This window comes from Galeopterus variegatus, unplaced genomic scaffold (genome assembly GCF_000696425.1).
Source record: "Galeopterus variegatus unplaced genomic scaffold, G_variegatus-3.0.2 Scaffold578, whole genome shotgun sequence".
NCBI classification, from domain to species: domain Eukaryota; kingdom Metazoa; phylum Chordata; class Mammalia; order Dermoptera; family Cynocephalidae; genus Galeopterus; species Galeopterus variegatus.
In genome coordinates this window covers 579427-603670 of record NW_007726689.1, presented here as the reverse complement: position 1 = coordinate 603670, position 24244 = coordinate 579427, and the positions used below count along the sequence as shown (strand labels likewise).

The 24244-nt window shown below is 37.0% G+C and overlaps 1 protein-coding gene across 1 annotated transcript; it reads right to left on the bottom strand.

The window, feature by feature from the left end:
* Positions 1–220: 220 nt before the first annotated feature.
* On the bottom strand, positions 221–23650 carry LOC103588502 (complement factor I-like). The gene is made up of 3 exons (XM_008570190.1): positions 23499–23650; positions 1943–2222; positions 221–378 (listed from the first exon to the last, which is right to left on the bottom strand). The coding sequence occupies exons 1-3, from the start codon at positions 23553–23555 to the stop codon at positions 221–223; spliced, it is 495 nt and encodes a 164-aa protein (XP_008568412.1). The 5' UTR covers positions 23556–23650.
* Positions 23651–24244: the final 594 nt, after the last annotated feature.

Sequence of the window (24244 nt, the reverse complement as noted above, 5' to 3'; positions counted from 1 at the left end):
ATGTCCAGATCTTTTAGTAAACTTACAGATGCTTGTGCTCAGCAGGTTCTGAGTGCTAGGTGAAAATGAACACATTTAATCATCATAACAATTCTGAGGTGGGTAGATAATATTCTCAGGTTACATATGAGGAAATTGAGGCACAGAAAGATTAGGTAACCAAAAAGCAAATGATTGGAACAACAAAATCAACCCTGAGAAAATCCACTGATGCCAACACTCACTGCTGAAATCCAAGGTCACGGCAGGCCACATTGGCCTCCGTAATGCTCCAGGTGCTCTTACATATGAACGTTTTCTTATCTTGATCCACAAGTTTTACTTCAACAATTCCCTCTGAATCTTTATTTTTATATCTCAAGGAAACATTAAAACTTCCTAAAATAAAAAAATCAAAACAATGAGCAATATTTAGGCATTCACTTTACCCCCCTCTTAATTAAAAGACTTTAAAATAATAAAATACATAATTTCAAGTTAACTTTGAACACTACGAATATTTTAACAAATAATAAGCAATTATCTTATGAATGCTTATTATGTTCAGTGGCTGTGCTATCTAGTCATATAGAAGATCCTTAAATCCTTACATCAACCCTATGAAGATTATGCCTGTGGTTTTCCCCATTTTTGCACACAAGGAAGCTAAATCTAGAAGAAGTTAAATTACTGGCCCAAATGGTGAAGCGAGGAATTGGAACCTGCTCTATGGATCTTTCCAAAGTCCATGCTCTTAAAAGTATGCCAAACAGTTAAAATGTAGAAAGGGTTATGTATTCTCACGTATTTAAGGCATTTAATGCCTCAGGAGAGAAAAAGTCTGACACTGACAAAATAACTTCCACAATTTATTGCCTTCTTTTTCTCCAACAGGTGATAGAGATAGATGGGCTCAAACAGGGTGCTTTCTTCCTCCTTTTCCACAGTACTTCAACTCAGCGTCGTAAAAATTTATAGACTATTGTGAACTGGTGTACGTCATGGTGCCTTTAAAAAGAATGTTTTAAGTACTTCTCTGATAACTTTAAATCAGAAGACAAGGAGCCTGAGTTTTGCTGTTATAATTAAAATTTAATGCTCCCTTTCTGTGTGCCAAGCACTGCATGAAGAGCTTTACATTCATCATTTTATTTCATTTTCACAAGCCTTATGACTTAGGGACTTCCATTATTCACATTTTACAGATCAGGGGATTGGGGTCCAGAGACATCACACAGCTTGTCAGTAACTGAGGTGGGGTTCAGAGGTGCTTGAAACTAAATCTGTCTGCCAGTGAGATCCCTAATCTTAACCACTTTACTAATCTGAATGTTATGGTCCCAGCCTCCTCATTACATTAGGCCCCTGAACAAGTACAGGCAGCTGTTTGGTCTGATGTGCCAAGTTTACTGGGTTGGAGTATGCCTCAGATCAGCAGTGGCTCAGGCTCCCCTTGGATAATCAGGGCCAGTGGGGTTGGGGCTGGGGGAGAGGGATGCAGGCTGGGGAGAGGGACGTGGGCTGGGGAGATGGGTGCTAGAAGAAACTTGGGGAGCTAGAGGTCCAAAGGTGGGCCTGAGGCCTGATTAGACTATTTGTCAGTACCAACCTCATGTCAAGACTTTTTCATTGGGTTCTGAACCAACTTGATGGCCCTGGGAACAATCCCTTTAACCAAGTAGAAGTGAAGGTGGGGACCATTCTAAAGGGCTGGCAGCAGGGAGGGCACAGGCACTGAAGGGAAGGCCTGGCCTCAGAGCCACGTGCTCTGGACTCAAGGGCTGGCTGGATTCTGGTGACCCCTGATTTCTTTAGTTATTGCCCCAATTACTATGAAGTGTCTAGAGAAGAATTTTGAGTTGTCATCATAACATTTCACAGGAAAAGTATTTTCTAATAGAAAGTATGGCACACAATTGCTCTCTTATATCAAAGAATAACTTGAAAACTCGACTTTACCTACCTTTAGCTCTGCATGTTCCATTGTGTAAAAACTTTGATTCCGGACGAATACATTCCAAACTCTTTTGTTTACAGTAAGTTGGGTAGCTTTTCCCATTAGTTGAACACACTGAGGTGCCATTCTTTGGGCACTGATAAGGGAGTTTACAAACACAGGTCCCCTCAATGCATCTCTGCCACGGTTGGCAGAAGACTTTATTGCAGGAGAGATGTGTGTATTTATTCATTAAGCACTTTTTATCCACCAGGTCCTCTTGAGATGTGTCTGATGTTGAAGTGAGCTGCAAAACACAAACATTAACTGAGCAACAAACTAAAGTCTTCTTTTTGAAGATGAGTAAGTGAAGGAAAAGTACAAGACAGACCCACCCCACAGGACGGATGAGAGTGGTGTGGTCTGGTGGTTTTAAGAATTAGATGAACCTGGCTTCTAGTCCCAGCTTGGGCACTTTATAGTTATATGGCCTTGGGCAAGTGACCCTCATGAAATGTGAATTTCCTCCTCTGTAAAATGGGGATAATATCTCCTATTTTGCAAGGATATTATAAGTATTAGAAATAATATGTGTGGAATGGTTGGCAGGTACTAGGCATGAAATTAATGGAAGCTATTATCATCCTAAGACCAACATAAAATTCTGCCTTTGAAGAAATCAGTGGATCTCCACAGTAAGTCAGAGTAACAAACTTGGTGCTGAATATAGTCTCATGGAATGAACTGATGTATTAAATTTATAAATTCTATTATTAAATTCAAAACCATTTATTAAACTCCTACTGCATGCGAAATCTTGCTAAGATGAAGGGCTTGATGTCCAGGCAATAAGATAGAAACACACATAATAGCTACAGTACAAGGCAGACTATGGTTAAGTAATGTAACAGTGGTGCAAATACAACAGAGTAGTCTTAGAAAACCAGGGTGGGAGAGATTAAATCTTTTGAGGAGGATTTTAAAAGACCTCTTTGAGGTGGTACCATTTAATAAAGGCCAGAAAGGGTGGGTGTAGCCATCAGAGGGCTGGTGGGAGCAACACACAGAGGAGGGCTGGTGCAGAACATATTTAGGGCATCATGAGCAGTCCCAACACTCGAATGTACAGCATTGTGTGTGCTTCAAATGGTCATTGGTCAGGAAACTGGGGAGGAAGAGGCAGCAAGAGTGAGGCATGAAAATGTTTTGGAAAGACACTTGAGCAAGCAAAAGCAATAGTATTCAACAATTTATTTAATGTAGGGGTTGAGAGTGGGTCATAGCTTTTGATACTGAATGAATGTAAGGATGTGTAGTGCCATTAACCAAAAGCAATATTAAGTTAAAGGAGAACATTATGAATTTGGTTTGGGAGTCTGAGGTGCCTGAAGGACATGCGTCTGGAATATTTTTTAGGGAAAATGTGTACCTGAAGTTTGGAAGACAGATCATTAGCTCATGTATCAATGAATTCAATAAGTGAGTTAGTGATCACTATTCTTGCCAGGGAATGGCCTAAGGCTAGATAGAGGGATAAAAGTCCCTGCCCTAAGGAGCACACCAACCTGGAGAGAGACAGGCAAGTATGACTGACAATTTCCCTGATAGACATGGGGTGGGGATGTCATTAGGACAGTGTTCTGGACCCCTGAGCCTGACTAAGAGATGGGAACATTTCCAGGAGAAGCTGATGTCTTGGTTTGAATTCTGAGGGCACTGAGGGGGAGTCAGCTGGAGGAGGGAGGTGGGTAGGCTCTCCAGGCAGGACTGTGAGAAAGAGAACAACCAGCTTGAGGCTGGAGAAGAGGGTGAGGGGGTGGCAGGGGATGAAGGAGCAAGTCCCAAGAGAGCCACTGACGGGCTTTAAGCAGGGAAGCAAGTTTGCACTTTAGAAAGATCCTTCTGGAGATCAAGTCAGACAGGCAAGAGGCTGGTTAAACCTGCAGGAATCCACAGGAAATATGAGAGCAACAAACAGGCCATTTGGGTCAAAAGTCAGTTTATGGAAAACCAGCACTCTCCCTGTCCTCCAGTTACCACCTCTGGGGGGTGGGCATCTTATCCTCTGGTCTCCCCATCCCTGAACAGTGACAGCCCCCTCCTTTCTCAGAGCCCTCCAGCTGCAGTAACAGTGAGCTGGGGCAGAGACAAATGGAGTAGTTTTAAATGCTGTTTTGAAGACAGATAGAAACAAACTAATTAAAACCATGCAAAAATTTGCAAAAGCTGTAAAAGTCATTCTCTCCAATATACTTCTCCTTAAACTTTATAAATAGTCATACAAACAAGAAAATTTGATGAATTGGTCATTTCGTAAACTGGCTTTTGACACAGTGATCTAGAATGAAATCTGCCAGCTACGTACTTTTCATGGTTCCATGTATATCATTTTAGCACTTATTAGAGTTGGAATTTTTGTAATTATCTCTCTCCTATATCTTCCGATGGCCAGATTGTAAGAGCCTTGACAGTGGAGACCTTTTACGTATCACCCTTATGTTGAAGGCGCAATACTCTAATTGGGTACAAGTAGAAAGCAACTTGATTCTTCCCCACACATATCCCTTTAAACACTTTCTGAAGTCTCATTCCTCCTTGATCTTTGGATAGAAACTTGGGTAAGTGTCATAACTTTCTCAGTCACCCTTAGATGAAAACAAAACCAAAAAATTAAAAGACATTTAGTCCCAGGAACAGTCACTAAACGGCAATGACAATGTCCAGTCCTGTGTAACTATTGAAACTCTGACCTCCATTCCAGGTGAAAGCTTCTCCTTTCTCCCAGCTCAGACTCGCTCCAGGGATGTGGTGGGCTCTTTTTGAGCTCTCCTCCACCCACAGCTTGCGGGTCATGCTTCCCACCTCGTGGGGTTAGATTAGGAGGGGGAGAGAGGAATGGGCAGCCGGGTCTCATCTGACTCTTACTGCAGTGCTCTAGCCTTGGCAGAGTGGGGGTTATAGTCGAATCTCTCTCGCGGAGTACTTGAAGGTTCTCTAGACATTATGTTACTGGGAGCACTTGATGCCAACTCACTGAACACCAGCAGCCCCTCTCCTCTAGCTGGCCACATAGGGTGTGTGTCTTCTCAGCTTCTGCATTCAACAGTACACCTCCAGCCTCTTTGTGCCGAGATTGCTCACTCTTGACAGGGAGTCACTTGGGCAGGACTCCTATTTCATACGATCCCCAGGTACATTCCTTCCTCAGGGCCTCCATCTACCTGTTACATCTTCTGCTGCCTGCCCCTGGAAGCAGGGCTTGCTCCAACACAGCCACCTCTCTTTGCTCTTCCACCAGGCACCTTTAGCTATAACCTTGGGTATTTAATTTTTTCACGTGTGGGTTGAATATCAGCTCCTTTGTCCCCTCAGACTCCGGTGAATACATGTCAAGCATTCTAAGGGGATCTATGGGAGGCCCTTTTACAGTGCTTGAAGAGAAGCAGCAGCACTGTTGACTTCATCCTCATTGCTGGTGGGGGTGGGGGTGGGGCAGGAAGTAAAAGGGAAAATGCCACCTCTCTGTTATATAAAATTATAGGGGGCCATTGTTTTGAACTGAGCTCCTGTACCAGGTCCCAATGGAACAAACCAAAATGGAGCCACTTGTTTTAAGTACCACATAATTAAACTGAAACTTTAAGGAAGCAGGAAAATCCCCCAAATAGAGTGGTTTTTTCTAAGAACAGGAAACTCACAACAACTAGTCAGAAAGGATCAGTCAACTTCAGCTGGCATGGTAAGGAAGTCCCCTCTGCTTTAATCCTTACAAAGAAAGTGACTTGAAGTAACCTGATGTCAACCAATCCACTTTTTATATTGTTTCCTTGTTCCTGTTCAAACTGCCTTACAAAAACCCACTGATCTGCCATGCCCTATGGAGCTCCTATTTATTTCTATATGGGATGCTGCCCAATTCAGGAATTGCTAATAAAAGCCAATTAGATCTTCATACTCAGTTTGTGGAAATTTTTTTTTTTTTTAAAGATGACTGGTAAGGGGATCTTAACCCTTGACTTGGTGTTGTCAGCACCACCCTCTCCCAATGAGCTAACTGGCCATCCCTATATAGGGATCCGAACCTGTGGCCTTGGTGTTATCAGCACCACACTCTCCCAAGTGAGCCATGGGCCAGCCCTAATTTGTGGAAATTTTGTCTTTTGACAACTGCAAGAACTTTCTCAATAGGAATTCCCAGTCTCTTCACTTTCAACCCTTTTATATTTTCAAGTTAAGAGTTGCAAAATCAGTTCAGGACCACTTCCTTTGAACTTTCACATTCCAATTAGCTCAGCTGGGAGTATGAAAACGCTGAATATTTTTCTTAGCCTTTTGGGTTTTAGTCAAAACTCAGAAAGAGTATTATTTTAATATCCTTTTACAAATATTTTGTTTACCTTTGAGTCCCTAGCATGTGGCACAGTGCCCAGTATTAATTGAATGGATGGTGAAAAATAATGGCAAAGACAGAACATTGAGGAGAATTCACATTTAAGGAACAGACACGAGATTTTGTTTCCTGGCAAGAGGGGTGTTGCTTGGGTGTCCAATGCTGCAGAGAGCTTCAGAGGATAAAGGTTGAAAAGAGGCCACTGGATTTGATGAACATAAGTCCTTGGGCCTTTTGAGGAAGTAGTATTAGCTGAGTGTTAGAGGCAGAAACTAGACCTTAGTGAGTTGAGACTGGGACAGGAGGTGAAGAAATGGTTCACTTTTAGAACCTCAATTGGTCTTGAGGTTGGACACAGGCAGCTGAACACAGGCACTTAAAAAAAAGAATATTTTTACTTCCTCTCCAAGTCCCATTAAAGTGAGAGTAAAGGATTTTTTTTTTTTTTTTTTTAGAAAGGCATAAACAAAAAGGCCAAAGAGAGTGGGAAGAGTTCTACAGGACTCAAGATGTTGCAGAGATACTGTAGAATCTAAGTAGCCTGGAATACTGGGCCAACACATGGAGGATGGGTTCACTGAAGAGTCACTCAGACCCATAGTGGACTTTGGATAAGCAAAAAATAAATTTTTGTTGTGTTAAGCCATTGAGATTTTGGGATTGGTTCTTATTGCTGTCTAACTCGGCCTATACTGACTGATACCATCTTCATAATTCTAGAGAGTATGGGACCTAAATAATTCTGATTGCAAGCTGACTGAGGCATACTAAAGAAGTTTTTTCCACTGTTATTGAGCCTGGAGTTAAGAGCTGAAATAGAAGAGTATCAAATACCTGGACCAGGTACTCCTGATTGTGGCCCTTCGCCACCTATGTCAAAACCACCTGAGGTGTGTCATCTTACAAATGCAGATTATTGTACCCAAACAATCAGCCTTCTGAATCATAATCTCTGGGGCTGATCTTGGAATCTGCACTTTAAACAAGCTCCATAGGATTCTTATGTTCACCAAGAACTGAGAGCTACTCCTGTGCCCTAATAATTTTCAAAGTGTGTTATGCACACCTTGGGGAGTGTGAAGATAACCCAGTGGAATGTGGGGAAAATATTAGAAATTATATTAACTTTCATGGTTTATTGAAAAAGTATAAAGAAAGAGAATCATCTTTACTAATATTTAAACATGGATTGGCACTTGTGCCTGCACTCATAGCATATTTATTCAGTATTTATCCAGAACCCACTATGGCCAGGTACTGTTCTAAGTCCTGGAGATACAAGAGTGAACTGTACAAAGTCATAGAGTTTACATTTCTAGTAGGAGACAGACAAAAACGAATAAACAAATACATAGTATGACATGTGTGACAAACGCTACATAGGGTAAGAGGATGGAGAATGTGGGGAGTGAGGAGGAAAATTGCTGTTTTGCACAGGGTTGTCAGAGAAGACTCTGGGGAGAAGGCTACCTTCTCCCAGAGGCCTGAGTGTGAGGAGCAAGCCAGGCTGATATCTGGGGGTGAAGTATCAAAGTCAGAGGAAACAGGAGAAGCAAAAGTTCTGAGGTAGAAGCACAGGTGATGCCTCCTTGGTCAAGGGGCCAGTGTGGTGGGAAGGGAGTAAGTAATGGAGAATGGGAGGAGATGAAGTCAGAATCGGAGGGGTGGGTGATAGGTCACTGAGGACCTTGTTGGCTATGGTGAAAACTTTGGCTTATTCTCTGAATGAAATATAAAGCATTGGTGGATGTGAACTCTCCAACATTTTATAGGTTGAGCAGTTGAGGAAGAAGGAGACTGACAAGGTGTGGCCAGTAAAGTAAATGGTGAATAAGTGGCAAATGGTGGCACAGAAGCAAAGAGGAGGAAGGGGTGATAGCAACTGTGTCTAATGCTTCTCCACGGTGACCTTAACAAATGTAATTTTGGTGGAATAGTAGGAAACCAAGTCTAACTGGATTCAAGTATAGCAAGTTTTTGAGAGTTTAGATGTAAAAGGCACAGAGAAATGGGGTGATAATTGGAGGTGGCTATGGAGTTAGAGGAGGATCACGTACATGTGCTTGGTTAAGGGACAGTGTGGATGAAATATGCTAGTCTTAGCTAAAGTAATTCTCACAAATTGACAAATGACTTAAAGAGATTCTCATAGAGAAATGAACTCTGGATTGAAAATAATGCCAAAACGCAACACCAGTGAACAACAAGAAAATGGCACCGTCTATGTTTCTAACCCCAGTAGAAGCTGTTCATCAGCCACATTATGTAATTAAAAACAATGAAAAGCTAATCGGATATGACAAGAAGTCAGCTCGTCCCGTCCCATCAGCAGTGTCAAAAAGACTATTTGAAATATAGATTTACATCTAATATTAATGATGAACCTCTCTATGTATTGTGTATATTGCTCTTTGTAAGATTTCTTTTCCAGCTAATACACCATTAAAATCAAATGAAAAATTTCAAAAATAATGTGTGATTAATGGCATCATTCCATGAAAGATTAATGGTGAACATTATTATTACAATATTATGTTTAAAATTTTGTTTGTTCTTAAGTGTATTTATTTGTACAGATTGCATTAATTATTTGTAAATAAATATATTTACATATATTGGGAATACATGCTCAGAAGTTTTTAGCAATTATCACTATAGTTGCAAAAACACGATTTCATCTTCATCTGCAAAACATGATTCCATCTCCCTTTTAGCTGCTGCTGCTTCTTTGTGTATGTGAATTTATTTTTTTTCTTTTTGGTCCTTACCTTGGTGTTTGTAATGATGTAACCATGATTTTTATGTGAACTTTGTCTTTTTTCTCTAGGCAGGATTACAATGAAACCATTCGAGATAGATGGTCATTAGAAAACAAACAAGAAAAAAAGATCTCCTATTCTAGGTCTTAACAACACCAGTGTATATAGCTATATTTCAGATATTCAGTGTATAGCTTTATTTCAGATATCTCTGTCATCTTGTTTTTTCCTTTTCCATCTTTAACCTAGAAACAAAGAAAACAAGATGATCAACGATGACCGAAGTGAGGAAAAGTTCACTACTTTCCCCCTCCTCTGGGCATTATTAGAAAGTATCCTTTCTACTGCTAACTAGTTGTGTGATCTTGCGTACGTGACTTTACCTTTCTAATCCTGTTTCCTCTTCTATAAAATGTGGAAAATAAAAATAATGTTCTCACAGAACTATTGTGAGGATCAAATGAAAACACTTAAGATGCAATATAAATTCTGCTATGAGGGTGATTGTGGTAGATGGCCCCAATTCTCCCATTTCATGCCAGTCATAGCTGTGCCTCTCACTGGGGACAGGATGTATTTTCCTACTCTTTGACTCTGGGCATGGCCATGTGACTTGCTTTGGCTAATGGGAAGTCAGCAGATGTGACACAAGAGATGCTGGAAAGTACTTGCGCAACTGGGTTTGTCCTTGTGTTTCTCTGCCATAACTATGAGAAGAACATGGCCAGCTGGTAAAGACATAGAAGAACCACTCCAGCTGAGCCCAGCATAGATCAGCTGATCGCCAGCTGACCTACAGAATTGTATACTAAATGAGGTTGTATGCCACTGAGATTTTGTGGGGACTTATTATGGCATTAACCAACTGGTACAATAATGATTTCCCTGAAAAACACTGTGTAAAAAATGGAAAAGTCACAAAGAGTAAATAATATAACACTTTGTCTTTCTTCCAGAGGTGAATAAGTAAGTTGCATGCAGGAGTTAGCGACCATATCAGAAACCTTTCCATTGGAAGAGTTTTAGGCCCCTTTTGGCCTCAGTTCCTCCCCATCGTGGTCTTCACTAGCAATTTTTTTCTCCAGTTTTTCTCTTCTTGGAGCTGCCCATCTTGCATCACATCTTGGAGCAGCTCTGTCTCTGATATAAAGCCATGCCCCAGACATCCCAGCAACCCCTTAACCAGCGGTCATTCTATCCAGATTGAAAAATAGTTAGGGAGAGAATGTTTCTCTATTAATACCTAATAATTAATTTTTTCCAGCTCACATAAAAAATTTGTTATGGTCTTTTGTTGTTTTTGTTGTTTGTTTTTATGTTTTAAATAAATATCCCTCTTTTCACAGGATCAGAATGCTGTTGGAAATTGTGGAAAGATGTATGGTGTTGGCAGGGAGGATGGAGTCATGTACACTGTTCTTTAGTCTCTCTGAAACATTGGGAGTATTGTTTTGGGGTCAACTCCATTATTTTTGCCTCAGAGATTAAAAAAAATTGGCCTAGTTTCTTGTTGTTTTCTTAATGAACGTGAGATGCTGAAATTTTCTTTTTCTTTTTCTTTTCTTTCTTTTTTTTTTTTTGAATAGGAAATGTAGAGAAATGTTAAAAATAGGTTCGAAAAGGTACACATGAAATTTGTATTTCCTTCCTTCCCTTATCCTCTCAACCCACCCAGGCCCCACCTCAGAGGCTGTCACTTAGTTCCTTGTGAATCTTTCCAGAGATCATCAATGTATATGTGGGCCCATATTTTACTCTCCAATCTTGCCCCCATCAACCAGTGCAATTTGCAACTAGTGGCCCTATAACTAGCCCCTTAAATGGCCTGAAGATCATTCCCAATGTTTTGCTATTATAAACAATGCTGTAATGAATCTCCTTATATAATACACATCATTTCTCACATATGCTAAGTATACCTGTCAGATATTTACCTGGAAGTGAAATTGATGAATCAAAAGAATGAGCAATTTTAATACTGAATTAATACTAATTTCTCTCTATGGAGGTTGTTTTAATTTGCATTCTCATCATCAATATATGACAGTGTGTAGTTTCCATTCGTTGGCCAGAGTATATACCTTATTAAACTTTTTTATCTTTGCCAATTTGACACGTAAAAATGTTACCACAGTATACTTTTGCTTGCATTTTTCCCTGTGAGTGAAGTTGAGCATCTTTCAATATACTCCAATTTTAAAAGAGATTTTTATTTTTTCTTCACATACTAACTATATCATTTGCTGATATAAATTTGATTTTTTTCCTGTTTCGTGTGTGTGTGTGTAGTGTGAACTCCTTATATATTTAAGAAATAAGCACTTTGTCTAGAATATGAGTTGCAAAAAATTGTCTATTGACAATGGCAAGCCTAGTATATTTGTTACACAGCAGATACTTTTTAAACACCCCCCCCAAACAAATTATTTTCAGTAAAAATCAAGTAATGAAAGGAATAATAAATTATGCAGAAAATGCAAATGGTGAAAATTTTCTTTTATTGAAATTCGTATATACAAGGGCACTTCAAAAAGTTATTGGAAAAATAAAATTGAAAGATAATACAGGGCCGGCCCCATGGCACACTCGGGAGAGTGCAGCGCTGGGAGCATAGCGTTGCTCCTGCCGCGGGTTCGGATCCTATATAGGAATGGCCGGTGTGCTCACTGGCTGAGTGCGGTGCAGGCAACACCGAGACAAGGGTTGCGATCCCCTTACCGGTCACGAAAAAGACAAAAAAAAAAAAAAAGATAATACAAATCTTTCCATGAACTTTTTGAAGCACCTTTGTATTATCATGCCTGTAAAAAAATTTAAAAAGTAAACTACATATTACAGTATGAACAAGAAAAAAAGATTAATAATTTAAATTACATTAATGTATTTAATGAAAAAGAGAAAAATCATACTTGTATATACATCTGTTGCAGTAATAAATAATATATAGTTTAACAACAATTAAAACCATTAACGAAAAAGAATAGCAAATAAAAAAGAAGAAATTTCATTTGAAAGATAGAACTCAAATTTGATAAAGTATTTCCTGCATGAAGTACACTTTGCACTTAGCAAGCAAAAGGATTGTACCTCCAGTATTTTATATTTTAAAAACAAAAACTCCAATTGGCCATTAGTACATAAAAATTGAATAACTCAACTTTTGTTTCTTCATCCTTACAATTATTGTGACAACATTTTTAATTGAATCTGCTATTTAAATTTAGGAAAATGTAATATCACAGGGTTTGAAGACAGTAATACAGTAACTGTACCTGAAGTGAGCTTGAACAATTCCAGTGCGTTAAATATATGAGATCACCTATGTCAAGTCTGAACTGATAGTTGACTGAATTAACTTCCATTTATAACACAATATCTATTAAAGGATAAATAAAAGCAAAAAGAGCTTATCTGAGGTTTACATTTGTATTTTAAAAACTCAACAGCAACCTCAGCAATTGTTAACTGTGCTATCCAATACAATAGCCACTAACAAAATGTGATCATTTAAATTTAAATTAATTAAATTTGATTTAATGACGGGCCGGCCCGGTGGCGCACTGCTATAGTGCGCCGCTTGGGAAGTGCGGCGGCGCTCCCGCCGAGGGTTCGGATCCCACATACAGACTGGTTCCCGCTCACTGGCTGAGCGAGGTGTGGGAGCAACGCTGAGGGTTGCGATCCCGTTGCCGGTCCCGGAAAAAGACAAAAAAAGGAAAAAAAAAAATTTGATTTAATGAGAATTCTTCTGTTTCCAGCCAAGATAGAGTAATATGGACCAGATTTATCCTCCAGCCTAAAATGACCAAGAAATAGACAAAATATAGGAAACAATGGTTTTCAAGACACTGGACACCAGGCAATAAAGGGTAGTGAGCCCTGAGAATTGAGAAACAAGAGAGGTGAGCCCTGCAATTGTTCCATTTTATTGCCTTGAGAGAGTTTCCAGGCTGTGGTGCAGAGAGGGTGAGCTTGGCTGAGCCCAAGGGGACTCCTTGACTTGAGAAGACAGAGCTGAGAGTCTACCGAAACCAAAGCAGCTGTAGTTCACAGAATAAGGTATTGGAAAGAAGAAAGTGGTATAGAGAGAGAAGTTTGGAGTTCTGTAGAAGGTCCCCTTGAGTACTCAGCTGATTCATCAGCACCTGTGTGTAGAGAAACTACCAGAAGCTGGGGAAAGAACCACTGAAAAGAATTTGAGGTTAACAGTGCCCATACTCAAATAGGGCTGTGAATTGTGCTTGTTCTTACCACTCAAACTAGAAAACTTATGATTCATGGGGAATTGGGTAAAGTACACAGAAGGATCTTGCCTCAGTAGTGTGGAATAATTAGCCCTAGACTGAACACTATTCTAAATCCTACCTAAGAAAGTTTAAGAACAAGACCTGAACAGATCGAACTGTGTCTATGTAACTAAACTGCATCCCAGAAAAAAGCTCAATAATATTTGTAGGAATAAAAAAAAAATACCCAACATTAAACAAGATAAAATTCATAATATCTGGCATCTAATAAAAATACTAGTCATGCAAAGAAGCCAGAAAATATGACCCATAATGAGGAGAAAAATCAATCAATTAAAACTTATCCAGAATTCTAATACAGATGTTAAAATTAGCAGGCAAGGATATTAAAACAGTTATTATAACTGTATTCCATATGTTCAAAAAATTAAATAGAGATGTGGAAGATATGAAAAATATCCAAATTGAACTTTTACGGATGAAAATGACAATATATGAGATTAAAATAGTGGATGGACCTAACAACAGAGCAGACATTGCAAAGGGAAAGATTGGCAAACTTAAAGACATTAATACAAACTGTCCAGAATGAAACACAAAAATAACAAAGAATTTAAGAGTATAAGTTAGTTTTGGGACAACTTCAAGCAGCCTAGTATATGTGTAAGTGGAGTCTCCAAGCAGAGGAGAGAGAGGAGAGAACAAAAAACACATTTGAGGAAACAATGGCCAAAAATTATCGAAATATTTTGAAAACTGTAAACACAAAACAAAATGAATGAACTACAAACTTATAAGAAACATGAAGGAAACTTCACCAAGGCACATCATACTCAAATTGCTCAAAAACCAGTGATGAAGAGAAAATCTTCAAAAGAGCCAAAGAAAAAATACACACTATGTACAGAGGAACAAATGCAAGGATGACAGCAGATTTCTCATCAATAACGCAAGTAAGAGGACAGTGCAGCAGTGTTTTTAAAGTACTGAAAGAAAAAACTATCAACCTATAATTCTATACCCTGAAAAAATATCAGTCAAAAATTAAGACAAAATAATAACCTTTCTAGACATACAAAAGCTGAAAGAATTAATTAACAGCATATTTGCACTACAAGAAATTTTTGTTGTTGTTTTGGCAGCTGGCCAGTACAGGGAACTTGACCTTGGTGTTATAAGGCCATGCTTTACACAACAGAGCTCACCAGCCAGCCCCCAAGAAAATTTTTTGTAAGTCCTCCAAGCTGAAGGAAAATTATCCTACATGAAAATCTCCATCTACAAAGAGAAACAAATAATACTGGGAATCTCTGAACTTTTGGTGTGGGGGAAAGATATCCTTTATCTTTGCTTTGTGCCTTTTTTTTTTTATTGTTGTTCTATCTCTGTGTGACTTTGGTATCAGGATAATATTGGCCTCATAGGATGCATTAGGAAATGTTCCCTCCTCTGCTATTTTTTGGAAGAGTTTGAGAATTCACCAGTGAAGCCATCTGATTCTGGACATTTCTTTGCTGGCAAGTTAAAAAAAAAAATTTATTATTGATTCAATCTCTTTAATTGCTATAGGTCTGTTTAGGTTTTCTATTTCTTCTTGAATCAGTTTTGGTAATTTGTGTTTCTAGGAATTTGTCCATTTCATTTAGTTGTCTAATTTGCTGGCATACATTTAGTTGTTCATGGTGTTCTTTTATCACTCTTTATTTATGTAACGTTAGTAGTAATGTCTCCAATTTCATTTATGATTTTAGTTATTTGCATCTTCTCTCTCTCTTTTTCTTAGTCAGCTAAGGTTTGTCAATTTGGCTGATTGTTCCAAAGAACCAACTTTTGATCTTGTCGATTCTATTGTCTTACTATATAGTTTGTCTCCACACTAATGTTTATTATTTCCTTCCTTCTGTAAGCTTTGGGTTTAGTTGCCAACCAAAATAATACAATATTGGCTTCTATATTCGCCTACGTAGTTAACTTTACTGGACTTCTTTATTTCTTCACATGACTTTGAGTTACTGTCTTGTGTTCTTTCATTTCAGCATGAAAAACTCCCTTTCTTGTAATGCATTTCTTGTAGGGCAGGTATACTAGCCACTAGTTATCTCAGCTTCCATTTATTTGTAAATTTTTTTATTGATAGAAGATCAATAAGTAAATAACTTGAACAGTACTACAAACCAACTAGACCTGATAACTAGGCATATACATTTCTCAAGGATAGTTTTGTCAGATATAAAATTCTTGATTGACAGTTCTTTACTTTCAGCAATTTAAAAATGTCATTTCACACTCTCTGGCTTCCATGGTTTCTGATGAGCAAGCTGCTGCTAATCTAATTGAGGATCTCATGACTGTTATGAATCACTTCTTTCTTCCTTCTTTCTTTTTAGACTCTCTCTTTGTCCTTGGTTTGACAATTTGATTATAATGTGCCTTGATATGGACCTTTTTTTGTGTTTATCTTTCTTGGTGTTCATTGAGCCCTTTTTTTTTTTTAAAGCAATTTATTTATTTTATTTATTTTTTGTTGTTGTTGGTAGCTGGCCAGTCTGGGGATCTGATCCCATAACCTTGGTGTTACAAGGCTGTGCTCTAACCAGATGAGCTAACCAGCCAGCCTCATTGAGCCTTTTAAATGTGTAGAGTCATGTAGTTTTTAAATCAAGTTTAGGAAACTTTCAGCCAATATTTCTTCAAATATTCTCTGTCACTTTCTCTCTCTTCTCTCCTTCTGGAATTCTCATTATGCATATGTTGGTATACTAGATGGCATCCTATGGATCTCATAGGCTCTGTTCATTTAAAAAATTTTTTTCTTCTCCTCTGACTTGATAATTTAATTGATCGATCTTCAAGTTTGCTGACTCTTCATTCTGCCTGTGTAAATCTTCTATTGAAACACCTTAGTAGACATAGAATTTTGAAAGCAACAAGAGAAAAGAAACACTTAACATTCAACAGAGTCCCAATATGGCTTTCAACAAATTTCTCAGTAGAAATCTTATGGGCCAGAGTGGAATAATATATTCAAAGTGCTGAAGGAAAAAGACTGTCAACCAAGAATCATATATCCAGCAAAACTAACTTTCAAATATGAATGATTAATAAAGTCTTTCATAGGCAAACAAAAGCTAAAGGCACTCATCAACACTATACGTGCCTTAAAGAAATGCTAAAGTGAGTTCTCCAGTCTGAAAGAAGATGATGCTAAAGTGTAACAAGAAAACATTTGAAGGTATAAACTCACTAGTAAAGTAAGTACACAAACTTAGAATACTCCAATGTTGTAAGTGTGGTGAATAAACCACTTATATCCCTAGTGTGAAGACTAAAGGACAAATTTAAGAAGATAATAAATACAATAACCATATAAAAGACAGGCAATATTAAAAGATGTAACATGAAACAACAAACTGTCAAAAAGTGGGTGGAATGAGGTAAAACTGTAGAGTTGGCTTTGGTATCTTTTTTTTTTTTTTCAGATTCTTGAAACTGAAGCTTCACATAAATTTATGTATTTATTTTTAGCTCCCACAAATAAGTGAGAACATGTGGTATTTCTCTTTCTGTGCCTGACTTATTTCACTTAATATAATTTTTTCTAAGTCCATCCATGTTGTTGCGAATGGTAGTATTTCATTCTCTTTTATAGCAGAGTAGAATTCCATTGTGTAGATATACCACATTTTCCTTATTCACTTGTCTGCTGATGGACATTTGGGCTGGTACCAACTCTTGGCTATTGTAAATAGTGCTGCAATAAACATGGGAGTACAATTATCCCTTCGACATGATGATTTCCACTCCTCTGGGTACATTCCCAGCAGTGGAATAGCGGGGTCCTATGTAGATCTATCTGTAATTGTTGGAGGAACCTCCAAACCATTTTCCATAAAGGCTGCACCATTTTGCAGTCCCACCAATGTGTAGGAGGGTTCCTTTTTCTCCACAACCTCACCAGCATTTATCTTTCTCAGTCTTTTGGATATTAGCCATCCTAACTAGAGTGAGGTGGTATCTCAGTGTGGTTTTGATTTGCATTTCCCAAATGCTGAGTGATGTTGAGCATTTTTTCATGTGTCTGTTGGCCATTCATATATCTTCCTTTGAGAAATACCCATTCAGCTCCTTTGCCCATTTTTTAATTGGTTTGCTTGTTTTTTTTGCTGTAAAGTTGTTTGATTCCTTGTATATTCTGGATATTAATCCTTTGTCAGATGTATATTTTGCAAATATTTTCTCCCACTCTGTTGGTTGTCTTTTCACTCTGTTAATTGTTTCTCTCGCTGTGCAGAAGTTTCTTAATTTGATATAACCCCATTTGTTTATTTTTCCTTTGTTTGCCTGTGCTTGGGGGGCATATTCATGAAGTCTGTAACCAATCCTGCTTCCTGGGGTGTTTCTCCTATGTTTTCTTTAAGGTGTTTTATTGTTTCAGGGTGTATATTTAATTTTTTAATCCATTTTGAGTTGATTTTGGTATATGGTGAGAGGTACAGGTCTAGTTTCATTTGCCTGCATATGGATATCAAGTTTTCCCAGCACCATTTGCTGAAGAGGCAGTCTCTTTCCCAATGTGTAGACTTGTTACCTTTGTCAAAGATCAGATGGCTGTAGGTGTATGGGTTAATTTCTGAATTCTCTATTCTATCCCATTTATCCATGTGTCTGTTTTTATGCCAGTACCATGCTGTTTTGGTTATTATAGCTTTGTATAGTTTGTATTACAGCTTTGTATAGTTTAAAGTCAGGTATTGCTATACCTCCAGCTTTATTTTCTTTTGCTCAGAATTGCTTTGGCTATTCGTGGTCTTTTGTTATTCCATATCAATGTTAGGATAGTTTTTTCCATTTCAGGGAAAAATATCATTGGAATTTTGATGGGGATTGCATTGAATCTGTAGATCACTTTGGGTAGTATGGACATTTTCACAATGTTAATTCTTCTAATCCAAGAGCATGGGATATCTTTCCATTTTCCTGAGTCTTTAATTTTTCTCAACAGTGGTTTGTAGTTCTTACTGTAGAGGTTTTTCACATCCTTGGTTAACTTTATTCCTAAATATTTTATTTTTTTGGTGGCTATTATAAATGAGCTAGCTTTCTTGATTTCTTTTTCTGCATGTTCACTGTTGGAGTATAGAAATGCTACTGATTTTTGTGTGTTGATTTTGTATCCTGCAACTTTGCTGAAATCATTTATCATCTTTATGAGTTTTTTTGTAGAGGCTTTAGGCTATTCGATATATAGGATCATGTCATCTGCAAATAGCTTTGGTATTTTTCTATTAGCCATTAAAATTAAGTTGTTATTAGTTTAAAAAATCTGTTATAACTATAACACATTTTTTTAAAACCCTATGGAAACCACAACACAAAAGCTTGTAAGAGACATACTAAAAATAAACAGCAAAAAGTCAAAATATACTAATAGAGAAAATCACTCAATTACAAAGGAAGACAGTAAGACTGGAAAAAAGGGTATACATAACAAGAAAAAAAAGTAGCAAAATAAAGAACACATTATCTGAATGTTTCTTTTTTTTTTTTTTTTGTCTTTTGTCTTTTTTCCGTGTCTGGCAACGGATCGCAACCCTCAGTGTTGCCCCCGTACCAGACCGGGGACCGGCAACGGGATCGCAACCCTTGGTGTTGCTCCCGCGCCTCGCTCAGCCAGTGAGCGGGAACCGGTCCGCATGTGGGATCCGAACCCTCGGGCGGGAGCGCCGCCACGCTTCCCAAGTGGCGCACTATCCAGTGCGCCACCGGGCTGGCCCCTGAATGTTTCTATATATCAATAATAAATGGATAATAAATAATAAATGTAAATGGATTAAATTACACAATTAAAAGACAGAGTGGATTATAAAAGAAGAACCAACAATATGGTACCTATAGCAAACTCACTTTACCTATAAAGATACATGTCCTAGGGATGCAAGGATGGTTCAATGTACACAAACCAATAAATGTGATAAAGCATATCAAAAGAATTAAGGAAAGAAAATGATCATTTTAACAGATGCAGAAAAAGCATTTGATAAAATCCAACACCCTTCATGATAAGAGCACTCAACAAATTAGATATAGAAGGAATGTACCTCAACACAATAAAGGTCATATGCTACAAACCCACAGCTAATATCATATTGAATGGATAAAAGATTAAGGCTTTCCCTCTAGGATCTGGAACAATACAGGGATGCCCACTTTCCCCATTCTTATTCAATATAGTACTGGAAGTTCTAGCCAGTGTGATAAGGCAAGAGAAAGCAATACAGGACATCCAAATTAGAAAGGAGGAAGTCAAACTATCCCTCTTGGCAGATGATATGGTCATATACATAAAAAACCCTAAAGACCCCACCAAAAAATTACTAGAACTAATAAAAGAATTCAGTAAAGTGGCAGGATACAAAATCAACCTACAAAAATCAGTAGTCTTCCTATACACCAATAATGAAATATCTGAAGAAGAAATCAAGAAAGTAATCCCATTCACAATAGCTACTGAAAAATAAAATACCTCAGAGTAAATTTAACCAAGGAGGTGAAAATCTCTACAACAAAAACTATAAATCACTGGTGGGAGAAATTGAAAAAGACACAAATAAATGGAAAGATGTCCTGTGTTCATGGGTTGGAAGAATTAACACTATAAAACTGTTCATATTATCAAAGCATCTACAGATTCAATGGATTCCCTATATTAAAATACCAATGACATTCTTCACAGAAATAGGAAAATCAATTTTAAAATTTATATGATGCTATAAAAGACCCCGTATAGCCAAAGCAATCTTAGACAAAAAGAATAAAGTGGAAGACATCACTCTTCCTGACTTCAAAATATACTATAAAGCTATAGAACCAAAATAGCATGGTACTGGCAAAAAAACAGACAAATAGACCAATGGAACAGAATAGAAAATCCAGAAATAAACCCATGCATTTACAGCCAACTAATTATCAACAAAGATGCCAAAAATATAAATTGGGGAAAGGATAGCCTCTTTAGTAAATGGTGCTGGAAAAACTGGATATCCATGTGCATAAGATTGAAATTAGACTCCCATCTCTTACCATACATAAAAATCAACTCAAAATTAGTAAAAGACTAAATTTAAGACCCCAAACAATGAAACTACTAGAAGAAAACATAAAGGAAATGCTACATGAAATTGGAGGGGGCAGAATTTTTTTGAACAAGACTACAAAGGCACAGGCAACTAAAGAAAATATAGACAAATGAGACTACATCAAACTAAAAAGCTTCTGCACAGCAAAGGACACATCCAACAAAGTGAAGAGACAACCTACAGAATGGGACCAAGTGTTTGCAAACTACACATCTGACAAGGAGTAATATTCAAAATATATAAGGAGTAATATTCAAAATATATAAGGAACTCAACTCAATAGCTAAAAACAATAATCCAAGAAAAAATGGGCAAAGGACCTGAATAGACATTCCTCAAAAGAAGACATACAAATGGCCAACAAGCACATGAAAAAGTGCTCAACATCAATAATCATCAGGGAAATGTCAATTAAAACCATAGTGACATATCATTTCATTCCAGTTAGAATGGCTATTATCAAAAGATAGACATAACAAATGCTGGTGAGGATCCAGGAAAAAGGAACTCTCATGCATTGTTGGTGGGAATGTAAGTTAATACAGCTATTATGGAAAACAAAATGGAGGTTCCTCCACAGACTAAGAATAGAACTACCTTATGACCCACCAATTTCACTACTGGATATACACCCAAAGGAAATTAAATCAATATATTGAAGAGACACCTGCATTCCCATGTTCATTGCAACAATGTTTACAATAGCCGAGAGATGGAATCAACCTAAATGCCTTTCAATGGATAAAAAAATGTGGTATATAAACATAATGTAATACTATTCAGCCCCAAAGTGCAAGAGTAATGATGCTGGCATACCATTATAATTATTCTATTATTAACAGTTACTGTTGTTACTCTCTTACTATGTCTAATGCATAGATTTAACTTCATCACGGATTTGTATGTATTGAAAAAAACAGAGTATATGTAGGGTTCTGTACTATCCATCGTTTCAGGCATCCACTGGGGTATTGAAATGTATCCCCTGTGGATAAGGGGGTCTATTGTATTCTTACTTCATTATTCAGAGCATCTTAATTCTATCTCACTGCCAGTCTAACCCAGTCGTTGACATAAGCCACCTCCATATCAGGTCATCAAGATGTTCTGATTAAAAAAAAAAGGAGGGAGGTATTTTTATCCCCTAGGAAGAAACCTGTATCCAGCTCTTAAAATAACAAAAATTTCTCCCAGCTGTACATGTTTTATTTCATTTTGAAAACTTAGATATATTTAAAACAATTTGAACACATTTATGTTGTCTCTATGATAGCTGCATTTAAAAATGTTTACCTCTCAGCAAGTGGTATAAAAAATTCTACTTTCGTTTATAAACTAATATTTTAAGAAGTTCTGAAATTTTCACAAAAATTGATATTAACCCTTCTTAAAATGCTATTTCTTAAAGGACTGAAGGAAACTATTATTGAAAGACTTAAATTTAAGAAAAAAAGAGGCTCCTTTCCTTTATTTAAGTGGAAGGTATTATGTTTATTTATTTTATTGCTTCCATTGCAGGACTCAGATAGGGAGCTGAAATATTTCTTGTTTTCAAAAAACATTTTTCTAATAATAAAGTAATACACATTCATTTTAACAAAAAATTAATAAAAGAAAGTTTCTGAATTCTGAAAATCAGAAATGTATAAAACAGAAAATAATATCACCAGTAATCCAATTACCCAGTGATAGCAACTTTTAACTATTTGATACACACCCCGCAATAACTTTTTAATTGTCATGTATATAAGCAACTGTAAGTATGCATTTATGTGTGTATGCATATATACAAGTATACTTCAAGAAGTTTGTGGAAAAATAGAATTAAAAGATACACAAATCTTTCCATGTTTATATATGTGCTTAGTCATTGAACTAAACAAGAATTTTACTAATACAAGACTGTAATCTACTGTTATTACATAAAATCAATAAACATTTATGGAACAAACATACAAACATATGTATGTGTGTTTTTTTTTCTTAACAAAAACAAGATTGTAGTACGGACTTTTTAATTTCAATAAATAAAGAACTACATCATTTCAGTGGCTACATAATCATTTATTTATGGATGTACAATAATTTAATCAGTTTCTTATCAATCAGTATTTAGTTTATTTCCATTTGTTCCCTATTACAAACATTACAATGGTTATGTATATTTTAGAAGTTATGAGAAACTTAAAGTATGTAATTCTGATTTCTTGAGTAGTTTTCTTTAAATATTTGCTTCTATAAGCTGCCATAAAGACAAAAGAGCTTTTGGAATCTTGTCTCAAAGCACTTTAACCACAAAAGTTGGCAATCATCAATAAATATCTAAAATGTTTTAAATGTTTTTAACCTTAATAAAAGACCCTCCAGCCTCACTACAAAGTGTCATTTCAGTTTTAACTTCCTCAGTAGTCCACAAAGCCTTCATCCGATCAAATGGGTTTATGTATTTTGAGGAACCTGGTGCTCTTCTGCCTTCTCCCTGCAGCACTTGCTACTTTTCCTGGCTGCAAGGGCTGGAAAGCATTCCCCTTTCTCATCACTGATCAAATCAAATCCAGAATCATAAGTCCAGCTCAAATCCTACTTGGTCCATAATCTCTTCCTCATCTCTCAGCATAAAGTGATTTGTCCTCTCATTAAAGTCCTTTGTCACATGGTATTTGTATAATTTTTGGCAATTAAATGTATATTGTCATTTATCAGTGCCTTCTTCTGCATTTTCCTGGAACTATACCTTACACATACAAGGATCTTGGTAAATGTTTATTGATTTAATAGACAGTAAACTACAGCCTTGTATTAGTAACATTCTTGTTCAGTTCAATATCTGTGCACATATATAAGCATATAAAAAGAACTATTCTCTTAAAACTCTTATCAAGATATTAACACATTTTTTACCAACTATATACTAGTATTGTTGGTTATGAACTATGTAACATTTCAGTCAAAATCCTATCTTTACGATTTTTTCCTGTTTTTGAAAAAAAAAGATTTTTTTTCTATTTTTTATAATCTCTAAAAGACTTGCATGACGATGGAATCACTTACCTTGCAAAGACTTAAGTGGAAGCACAAAAGTAACACAACAATGTGAATACGCTTCATGTTGGAGGTTTTCAGGGACTGTCTCTGCAGAGGACCCTTTTCCACCCGAAATAGTCTTTTAAAATTTAATTTTTAACCTCTGAAAAAATATTTAAAAAGAGCAACCTCCTAAAGAGCTTTGTACTTTTGAACTCTTAAAGAGTTTGGCTAAAATCCCAAGAGTTTTACCGTAACTGAAACCAAAAATGGCCTTTACAGTAAATAGCCAAGGGAGGCAACCAATAGGAACTATTTCCACAGAAGAGATTGATTTCCCCACTTTGTTAATGAACAATGCCTCAATGTGAATTTTGAGAAAAGACAGAAATTGCACTGGAGGCAAATTGTTTGTGGTTTTTGGCAAAATAAAATTATAATTTTTTTCTTTAAGGTTGAAGACTAGGAGATGGTAAGAATTAAAGCACCTTGTATTGAAGTCTGTGCTAACTAAATACATTAAAAACTCTAAAAAGCCCAGCTCCTTTACCATGCATTGGTTGTGCTATGATCAAATTATATTCTCTGAGCACAGAAAACTTTTTAAAATAATTATTCTTGCCCCAGTACCAACTATAGTGCAGGATTTATTTGTATTTATGAAATAAAATTATGACAGCAGAAATGCTGTCACAGTTTGGGTTTTCCAGAAGTAGATTTGAGGTAGAGTTTGGGGTGTAAGATGTTTAGTAGGGATCAACACCTGTGAAAGG

What these genes read in the sequence shown, in the direction of transcription:
- LOC103588502 (XM_008570190.1), bottom strand. Translation starts at nt 23,555, where the DNA reads ATGAAGCGTATTCACATTGTTGTGTTACTTTTGTGCTTCCACTTAAGT. An exon ending in TCCACTTAAGTCTTTGCAAG is followed by an intron (nt 2,223 to 23,498) that starts GTAAGTGATTCC and finishes TGTGTTTTGCAG; the next exon opens with CTCACTTCAACATCAGACAC. An exon ending in TGGAACATGCAGAGCTAAAG is followed by an intron (nt 379 to 1,942) that starts GTAGGTAAAGTC and finishes TTTTTATTTTAG; the next exon opens with GAAGTTTTAATGTTTCCTTG.